Genomic DNA, 10,022 nt, shown 5'->3' with positions numbered 1-10,022 from the left:
TCCACTGAATGATTCATGGAACATCGTCAATTCGTCATGACAAAATAAAAGGTCAGGCTGATATTCAATTCATACGCAACTAAATAACTTTAGGTGTACAGCTGAATTACCATGACATCTCAGTGACATACTACTATTGGCCAGCCTCACATACCGATCTCGCAGAACTGAAAATCATGTGGCATTCCACGGATTTGCCAAAAAGACGAAGTCAAATCAAAAGATGAAAAACACGTCAATGTTTCACCCCACCCATTAATTTCTCAGCCGGACGGCTACCCAAGCATGCCGGGTTGGTGGAGTGCATCTAGCGAAGACCCTGCACATTTACGCTCCCCTGCCTCCGCTCTGTGCTTTTAAACGCCGCGTCCTCCCGCAGCGTACACCGCGGCTCAGCCCACTCCTCTCCGACCTCGCTCGCAACAGCTTCCACTCTCCCCTCCAGCGGCCGCGCTCGTAATCGTAGCTCGCGGGAGATCGATCAGCCATGAGCCAAGGAGGAGGAGCGGCGGCCGGCAACGGCGTCAGCCCCGGCAACGTGCCGGTGTGCTACTACGGCCAAGCGGGGCGCGTGCCGGCGGCGCTGGAGCGGCGGGTGCGCGCCGCGGAGCTGTTCCTGCGGTGCGCGGCGTGCGGGCTCGCGGTGCTCGCCGCGGCGCTGCTGGGCGCCGACCGCCAGACACGCGTCTTCTTCTCCGTCGAGAAGGAGGCCCGGTACACCGACATGCAGTCCCTCGCGTAAGCGCCTCCGATCCGTCGTCGATCCCATAGCTCGACCTCCCATTCCGCCTCTTCCCTGTGCAATGTTCCATCTACTACGATTCATTATGGCCTCCCAATGATGCATGGCATGGCTCCACGCAACAGCAGCAAGCGATTTTTTTACAATTGTTAATAATTGTCATTCTATAATTTTTTTTTGCGCAAAGTTCTCCACAATTAAGTTCGCATGCTCGCACGTCACAAATCCCAGCACAGTGATAATATTCCTTTTCCAGCGGCCAAATTATTTGCTCCAACTAGTCACTGGTCAGGAGAGATGAGCGCTCGCCTAGCCACTGGTCAGTAAAAACCAAGTGATTTTAATTTGTTCCATCCACTAGCAGTATTAGGCTAGGAGGTTAGTATCTCGCTTCCATCGCAAGGCACACGTCTGACGCTGATGGCCACTAAGCAAGTGAGGAAAGCTTCCATAATCTGGTTTCCCGGCTGGCTGGTTATGTAGAGCACGTCATTTCCTTAACTCGTACACATCGCGCCACCAAAACTGTACGGTGGAGTATCAGATTTGGTGGAGGGGTTGAGGGAGATTAATGGCGAGGCCAACGGGCAACCACACGTACGGCGGCGCAGCGGAAGCAGCCGCTTAAAAGCTGCTGCCGGGGCACGCACAGTTGGGCAGGTTTATTTCCCTGCCGCTTCGGCGAGGACGGACCCATGCGTCTGCCAGTGCCGCCGGCGCCGTGGCTGCCCGGGGGAAGCCTTCTTCACCGGTGGCCGCGCGCGGGCAGGCCCGGCCGTGGTTCGCATGGAAGGAGGCCGTGGTGTCGTGCCCAGAGTGGCAGCTGCTTTCATGGCGCTGCCTGTCCTGTCTTGTGGACATCGCATTCGCAGCGTGTTCTTCTTCTCCCTTGTCGATCTGGTGGCGGTGGCGCGGTGCTGGGAGCGTGCTGGTGTTCTGGATGAGGTTTTCACTGCGAGGCGGAGTAACGATTGGCAACTACCACGTGGTTTGGCTCGGCTGCCCGTTGCAGTGTTAGTGGTTACTAGATCATTCATGGCCGCCGCATGAATGCGACCTACTTCTCGCCTACCAGCACGGTTCCGGCACATCAGGAATTTCAATTTTGCTTCACATGCCAACAAATAGTGCTCCCAATATTCCAACTGCTATATTATTCGCTCAATATACTTTTTATTGAGGTGCTGGTTTTTCTTATGGTATACAGTATGTCCCAGATCGAGTGAACTTCTCTTGGAGAAGCTAATGATTAACTGCTATCGTCTGTTAATATTTTTTTTGTTAGAAACAGTGCTAGTATTTTTAAGTTTATCCTAAGTCAACCATCTTAGGTCTGACCAAATTCTTAGCTGTTCAATTCCTACAGCTTTGAACATGGCACGGGGGAAACAGTAGCATCAGTATCGCTTTGATAGAAAAAAAAATTGCAAGCGATACAGTAGTCCATGATCACTGTGATTTACTAGTATGCTGGGCAGTCAACAGTGATGGGTAATTACAAAATAAACTACATAATCATGGTGCTAGACTATCACAATCTGTTCTCACTTAATTAATAGTAATAGCCGGTCCTCGGTGCTGTACTGCTGTACACATTTACAGCTGCAAGGAGGACCATCTTCATGATGCAGCAGCGTGGGATCGTGTAACATTCAAAGTACTGACAGTCTGAAGAGCTAACCATGCCCACAGAGTAGGTGGTTTTTCATTAGGGCCACATGGAAGGGAAAAATCCTCAGGATAAGATTTTTTTTTTCACCCAAGTCCTCGGAACCAATGATATATACGAATCACGGATGATTTCATCCATCCGGAGCATAAATAAATTTGGGAAAAGAGGCTGGATTATTGCTAAAGCCTGTTCGTTGATTTGCAGATTTTTGGTGATAGCAAATGGGATGGCGGCGTGTTATAGCCTGCTCCAGGGGGCGAGGTGCTTGGTGAGCATCCTGACAGGTGGCGTCCTCATCAGCAGGCCCATGGCATGGGCTATCTTCTCTTGCGATCAGGCAAGTATTTATAATTATCACCAGCGGCGTTTAGAGTTTCTGGTCGCTGTCGGTATGTTCTTGCAGGTGTGTTATTTGTCACCATCAAGTGATTATATTGTTCTGCTATCATTTTCTAAACTTTCTGGGTGTAGATTCTGCTGTTCTGTAGCCCTTGAGCTCTCGACATCTTTTGTACTGTGCGTACGAGACGTGATGGAGACATCTAAGTAGACTTTTACCCAAAGTTTTGGCCCAGCCTACAGTAAGGTTAGGACTAGTGCTTCCTCTTAGGAGAAGCACTCGTGATGAACAAATAGTCACTCTGAGCTGGACAATACTCTGACGTCCGAACAGTAATATTCATATAGCAGATTGAAAAGGGAGATAAGGGGGAAAAACATTAACATTTAGGAGTAATTTGTATGCTGGACGTGTCAATTGCTGATAGGAAATTAGGAACAACACTTTCGTCTTATGCTTTTCAAGGAGTAATTTGGTCTGCAAATGGTCAGCATGACATTCTTTTAGGGAGATCTTGACCTATAAAGAGAGGGGAAATAGAAGGCGGCATTAATTGTCACCTTAATTTTGCATTTATATCATACAGGACACCTTTCGTGTCGCCGGATATTGCTGATTAGGTTATATATCGCCATGTCACATGCTTCCTGCCTTCCTGGCAAATCACTTGTGTAGCTCTGCATTCGAGTCAAAACGCACGTTTCAGTACACTGTAAGCAGGTCACATATCACAAATCAAAACCTGAGCTATGGTTTAGCATATTCCATTGAAATTGATAAACCACTGTGACCAAGAAGGACTTGCTTAATTAAGGCCGCCCAAGTATATAACCAAGTGCCTAAAAATACACTTTTTCACTAATTTTGTAGTCATATACGTGTTGTGCTAGTATATAGTGAAACAATTTCTTTGGAAAGACCTAGTATAATATATATATATATAGTGAAATGATAAGATGCATTATGTTCCAAGGCTACCAAATGTTGGGATACAGAGTGTGACCATCCTGGCTCACTGTCAGGTATACCAGCATGTGCATTTTGCTGCCCGAATGCAGCAGCATCCTCAGTGCGCAGTACAGTCAAGATTCAAGAACCACTGCGATGGGCAGCGTTAGCAGGTAGTAGTTGGCGAGACCACAGATCAGAGGCACCACATGGCGTCATGCCAAGCTCTAGATCGTTCTAATGCCTGTCTCGCACTAAACTGTCGGCAGCTAGCAGTCTTTTGCTCTGATAACGCCTGTCGTCGTTCTTGCCGTAAACCGTGTCAGCAGCAAGCAACTCCTCCGTTCTGTGAACAACCTGGGTGGTGGCATGGATGCAGGTGATGGCGTATTTCACGATCTCGGCGGTGGCGGTGGCGATGGAGGCGGCGATGATCGGCAAGTACGGCAACACGCAGTTCCAGTGGATGAAGACGTGCCACCTCTACAAGCGGTTCTGCGCGCAGGCGGGGGGCGCCGTGGCCTGCGCCGTCGCGGCAAGCCTCAACATGGTCGGCATCTCGCTCGTCTCCGCGTTCAACCTCTTCCGGTTGTACGGCAGCGGCAAGGGGAGGAAGTGATGATCGGCCGGCGACCCGGCGCTCGATCAGCCTCTTCAGTTCAGTCTAGGAACACAGGCCGGAGTGCATGCCTCCGGCCTCTTTCTAGGTTTTAACCCCCAGTCTGGAACCACAGCGCCATGGATGATGGTCTTCTTCTCCGGTTTGAGCTTTTTTCCTTCTCTTTTTCTGGTGTTGGGATGCTGCTACCTGTCTGTCGTCGTCTGTCAGCGCAGCGTAGCCATAAAAAGTCTCTGGGACCTGTATGTAAATGATGTGAAGTGATCCGAGGTGTTTGTGTACGTAGTAGTATGGCAATAAACGTGCGGGAAAGCGATGTATCGACGACCGCTGTCGCCGCTGCAGGACGGCAGGGCTACCGAATTTACTCCCTTGGTTACTACTGTATACAGTAGCCGTTGTCACCTGCCATCATTTACTGCTCGGGTACTGCCATGACCATGCGAGCTGCCCAGAGGGCAGATCCGTTGTGGCAGCACATGCGGCGTTCTACGAGTCCTCGATTCAGGGATGGTCAAAATGGCTCGCCGTTCTTGTCCTTGATGTCCAAAGTGACCCTTTGAGGCCCATTACAATTGTGCACTTGGTGGGCTGTCCTATTATGGACCGAGCCTTTCGGCACGTGATGGGCCGTCCTATATGGACCGAACCTTTCGGCACGTGATGGGCCGTTCTATGTGGACCGAGCCATTCGGCACGTGATGGGTGGTCTTTTCATGACGGTGATAAGAATATATATTACCCTCTTAAGGGGGAAAAAAGAAGAAGGGTACTTTCGGAAATGGAGCAAACTCGAAAAACAAAAAAGGAAATGGAGCATAGCCGTGGGCCCTAGTCTGACAGGATGCATTGCAGTAGTACAGTGAGCCCATTGGCCGCACGTATTCAGGCTCTTCTTGCATCTCTGCCTGCCTTGTGTCATCCAGAAGCAGACTGGCAGCTCTGCAGCTTTTGAAAACAGAAAAATCGTGGCGACTTGCATCCGTCGTTTTGAGTCATGTGGGTTGCACTGGCCCCTACCTCGGCAACACCGGCGCAGGAATTAGGTATGCCACCAAGCCAGAATACATCCACATGCACATTCATGCATGCAAACCAACTGCGACGACGTGTCTGAAAAGTGAACCCAGGAAACGTAGTCCTAGAACTAGAGATCAAGCTTTTTTTAAAAAAAAAAAGAACTAGGGATCAAGTCGTGCGTGATAGCCAAACACCACAGCAAAAGCCCAGAAGATCGATATGCTCTTATTGGAGTTGGAGATGCCACACAGTACATCTTTGTATGTTCTGGCTCTACTGTCTTGTAGCCTGTAAAAATGTACAAAGGCAGGCACAGCGTATGCACATAAAACGGCTAGCCGCAACCAGTGCAAATAGCAGTGTATATCTCGTTTCTGAGTAGGTCCAAGTTTAGAGGTACACTGGGCCTGAGGCAGTCCAGTCACTCCCAAGTGCATGCGCCTTCTTTTAGCCGGCGCCGGCGGTGTCCGCGTCACCGCGAGGATCCAGCCGGCCGGCCAGCGGGGGCAGCCATCGTACCAAGCGCAGCGTCGGGTAGCCCTGGCATGGGAGCTTGTCATTTCCACGGCATGCGGACATGGGGGCTTGGGAGGTTGCGCGCGGCCCCTTCCCACACGTGAGCGAGCCCCGTGACCCCTCCTAGCTCTCCCCCAGCCGCGCCCAGCAGGCTCCCGTGTCCTGACCGGCCATGCAGGAGCCGTACCACCATGGCCGCCCGCGTCGGTTTGACAGCTCCCCATTGCCCGCCCCCGTGAACTCGGCGCGGCGCCCAGCGCCCATGCATCGGGCACGTGTGGCGTGTCATCATAACCCCTCCGAGCGCGGCGGCCGGCCATGGTAGTACGAGATGTGCGTTTTGCGCGGTGGAACTTCTGGCGATCCACCGCACCGAGCCACCGATTGTTGTGTGTGTGTGCGCGCACGCGCCTAGCTAGCCGCTGGCCGGCCACTGGGTTTTGGCGACTTGCCGTCGATGACAGGCGACTCCGCGGCCATGTCTCGTGAGCGCCCCGAAGCTGCGGCCTCCATGTCGTTTACGAGGCGGCCATAGATTCTTCGTCCGAGTGGAGAGAGCACGCTCCGATACGCAAGGAATCCCCGGCGCGGCGCTGTGCGGGGGTGTCCGTGGCCGTGGCGTGGAGTACCGCCTGACGACAGGATACGTTCATTCGAGGCCAACCCTTTCGATCTGTTTTTTCCTTAGCTTCTTCCACGCGAGTAATGAACGTACGTACAAGCTCGATGGTGACCTGGCGGCGGCAGCTAGCTAGCTTGCAAATCTCCGTCGTGCTGGCGTTTTGGCTGGATTGCGCAACTTTTTCGCCTAGCTCGTGAACCCTGTTGAATTTACGTTTGTCTGCTGGCGCAGCCTCCTCCTTACACGTATATACTGCTGCACGCTCCTGTCCGAACTGCGAATAATGGACAGTACTGGTACTACTGTAGGTATAGCATCGGAGCCTAGAAAAGGCTCTTTTTGGTGGATGTTGTCCCAGAGGCAAATGCAGAGAACACAAAGGTGAGGGTGTCAAATTAGAACAAATAGATTTTTATGGCCAAACGCTATCTCCTTCCTTCCTGTAATGTTGATCTTTGGAAGAAGGGACTGTGCAAGGCATTGGCGAGCGAGGAAGATTATGGAGTTTTAAAGAGGAACCCAGGTAGCACGTGAGGCGTGAGAGATTGTTGAAGATCGTCTGGCTTAACTACCTCAAGTACAATCACAAGAACGTAAATATAAGAGGCGCATGGTTGTAAGGAGGAATCCAATTCTCGTTCACTTGATAAACATGTACACGTGGTCTCCTTTTATACATGGGATGGTAGAAGACCAATAATCTATCATCATGAGTGGAGCCTTCAAATTAAATATTAGGATAGAAGCCCAATAGTTCGTTCTCTAGTAGAGTTCTTAGCAACGAGTTGTTCATACATTATAATATGTTCCGGTGCTATAGTAGAGACGGAACATGCGCGTGTGGTAGGATGGGGGGAGTGCTCCGGCGATGGTGAGTTACTGGCTTGTCGCGAGGAAGAAAAATGTCATGTTTTAAATAAAAAGAAGAAGAAGAACAAGAAAGGCATTGTAAGAAATAATCACGTGAATTAGATCTTCATCCGATGATCCATTTCTATCTACTCAAGTGTTATCCACCGCACCCATACTCTAGTCTACTCCTTAAGAAACACGCTCCTTGCATAAAATCTACACCGTTACCTTCCTTAAAACCCAACTCTTGAATTCATATCTGATCACAAGTTCTCGAGATATTAGCACTAGGGCATGCACTAGCATCGCATGCATGGGATTTGGAGAATGCCTATAGATCATGCAGACATCTTTTTTGAAAGAATATCATGCAAACACGATGTATGGCGCCACAGCCGGCTCGCTAGCATCCGGTGCGGCAAATGGCTTCTGTGGCTGTTGGACGTGACGGGACGTCCGGTCGAGCTGCACCTTTAATTTCACGTAGACGGCCCGACTGATCGATCGAAACGGGTGCGAGAGCAGCGGGCCTTTCCAGAAAGCCTCTTGTTTCCCGATCCGGAATACGTCCCGGCACGCTTTCGATTCGGTCGCACGTCGAGACGCGAGACCGACGACGCGTCGGCGTCGGTGACCAGAGAGCCATCACGTACCATGTACTGTGCTGGCTGGCTCGTGATGTGGCCAACACGGGAGCTGCTAGGTGTACGCGAAAGTAGACGGCGGGGCGCAGAGCGAGACTACACAGTGCGCACAGACAGCACCACGACGAGGTGTCTCAGCGGCTCAGCCTGACTGTGCACTGGTCACCGGACCGGACGGACGGACAGGGAACGGTTTTCACGTCGTGCGTTTTTTACCTTTTGACTGCATGCAAGCACGGTGTTTACAGTCAGTAGTACACGGAGTAGGCCGCTGGCCTCTGGCTCGGCAGAGAAAAAGCCTAAAATGACGCGTGTAGCCGACCCAGCAGAGCAGACGCAGATCTGCACCCTGCGCTCCTCGGTCCTCGCCTCGCCTGCCCAAAAACTTCCAGGCACACCTCGCTGATGTCCTCACCGTCCTGAATTGGAGGAGCTCGGCGGATTTCGTAGCGGCAAAAATTTCGAAACATGGATCGGATATATAGCTCCGCTTAACGATCGCTGGCGCCACGGAAGCAACGGCCTGGTCGGTCCCGTTCCATTCCCGCCGCGCGGTCCCCCGGCAGTTGACGTCCTGGGAGCGCCGTGGTGGTGCCGAGCGTATCCCCAGCAGCAGAACAGAAGCGTCGGCTCACTCGATCGGGAGCCCGGCAACGATCGCCCGGCGTCGTCACGGCTAGATCACGCGTGCGTCCGCCCGCTCCCACAGGGCGGGCGGGCGCCGACGACAGCCGTGGAACGAAAGCAATGGCGCGAGCTGAGACGATTAGGCACCCAGTAGGTGAGCTAGGCAGCGCACGCGCGATGGCGAGCGCGCGCACGCAACGCGGGCATCCGGGCGAAGCAACAGCAACACGAGGAAGCGGTACAAGGCGCGTGCATCGGAATAGCAAGTCGCCAAGCGGGCGCGGACAAGCCCCAAGCGTACACCCGGCAACGCAACGAACCATCAGCAACCGCTAATAACAAAGCAAAAGAGAGAGAATAATGATTATTTCAATTTAATATGCCCCTCCGGTGGAGTACTACAGCTTGGATTGACTCAACAGCCCTTAGCTTGCTCGTTCGTCCGTGCTAATAATAATCATAATCAAACTAATTAATAATCGTGTCAAGCGGCGGCGTCCGTCGAACGCTCCGACGTGGAGGATGGTTGGCTAGGCAGCGTAGGCCGAGGACGCGACGCGACATGCCCGGGACGGCTTTAATTTGGCGAGCGACAGCGGTGGCCGCTCGTGCCCGCCCGCCTGCCCGGCCGGCGCTGAATGCCATCACGACACGTCGACGGGCTTGCAGAGGAACAGCAGCGACGACGGCGGCGCCGGCTGCCTCCTGGCGGCCGCGCCGGCGCCCCCGCCGCCGACTCCGAGGCGCTCGTAGCAGTCGATGGAGAAGAGCGAGAGCGAGAGGGAGAGCGACAGGTGGTGCGCGCGCGCCGCCTGGGCCTGCGCCAGCGCGCCCCCCGCGCGGCCGAGCCGGTCCAGCGCCGGGCCCAGGCACAGGCGGTAGAGGCGGCGGTACCCGCCGAGCGCGGCGACGACGGCGCGCGTGGCGGGGCCGGCCGGCGGCGCCGGGCCGACGACGTGGCGGAGGCAGAGGGCCTCCCAGACGGCGTCGCGGCGCGCCACGGCGGCCCACAGGCGGCACACGCAGGCGGCCGCGGCCAGCGAGCGCCCGTCCAGGCGCGCCAGGATCTCCGCCAGCAGGTCCGCGTTGTCGTTGATGTTGTAGCCGCCGCCTCCTCCCAGCAGCTGGATGCGCAGCTCCAGCTCCGTCACCTCCGCCGCCCCGCCCGGCCGCCGCGGCGCGGGCGACGCTACAGCTCCCATCCGCCCGTCAGCTCCGGGCGCCCGTGCCGTCGCGCCCCGGCCCCCGCGTCTCGGCGGTACGTTGAGACGGCGGCGGGAGGTGACGGACTGACCGACCGACCGAGGAGAACGAACGCTGCTGGGGATGGGAGACGAGCGAGAGAGACAGCGGGCGGCGAGAGCGTATATATAGGGAGGCGGCGGGGCGGGCGTTTTGACTCCGTTTCCACTCTAGCGTG

The 10,022-nt window shown here is 54.1% G+C and overlaps 2 protein-coding genes across 2 annotated transcripts; one reads left to right on the top strand and one right to left on the bottom strand.

Moving 5' to 3' along the window:
* Positions 1–354: 354 nt before the first annotated feature.
* Positions 355–4,708, top strand: LOC112873733 (CASP-like protein 2U2). The gene is made up of 3 exons (XM_025936773.1): positions 355–738; positions 2,619–2,751; positions 4,082–4,708. The coding sequence occupies exons 1-3, from the start codon at positions 488–490 to the stop codon at positions 4,319–4,321; spliced, it is 624 nt and encodes a 207-aa protein (XP_025792558.1). The 5' UTR covers positions 355–487; the 3' UTR covers positions 4,322–4,708.
* A 4,264-nt stretch (positions 4,709–8,972) lies between these two features.
* LOC112877702 (F-box protein SNE) lies at positions 8,973–10,022 on the bottom strand. The gene has a single exon (XM_025942059.1). It carries the CDS (start codon positions 9,802–9,804, stop codon positions 9,247–9,249), a length of 558 nt encoding a protein of 185 aa, XP_025797844.1. The 5' UTR covers positions 9,805–10,022; the 3' UTR covers positions 8,973–9,246.

The sequence above is a fragment of the Panicum hallii genome, chromosome 9 (assembly GCF_002211085.1).
Source record: "Panicum hallii strain FIL2 chromosome 9, PHallii_v3.1, whole genome shotgun sequence".
Classification (NCBI taxonomy): domain Eukaryota; kingdom Viridiplantae; phylum Streptophyta; class Magnoliopsida; order Poales; family Poaceae; genus Panicum; species Panicum hallii.
The sequence above is the reverse complement of the archived record's forward strand: the minus strand, read 5'-3'. Positions and strand labels throughout refer to the sequence as shown.

What these genes read in the sequence shown, in the direction of transcription:
- LOC112873733 (XM_025936773.1), top strand. Translation starts at nt 488, where the DNA reads ATGAGCCAAGGAGGAGGAGCGGCGGCCGGCAACGGCGTCAGCCCCGGC. An exon ending in ACCGACATGCAGTCCCTCGC is followed by an intron (nt 739 to 2,618) that starts GTAAGCGCCTCC and finishes GTTGATTTGCAG; the next exon opens with ATTTTTGGTGATAGCAAATG. An exon ending in CTATCTTCTCTTGCGATCAG is followed by an intron (nt 2,752 to 4,081) that starts GCAAGTATTTAT and finishes GCATGGATGCAG; the next exon opens with GTGATGGCGTATTTCACGAT.
- LOC112877702 (XM_025942059.1), bottom strand. Translation starts at nt 9,804, where the DNA reads ATGGGAGCTGTAGCGTCGCCCGCGCCGCGGCGGCCGGGCGGGGCGGCG.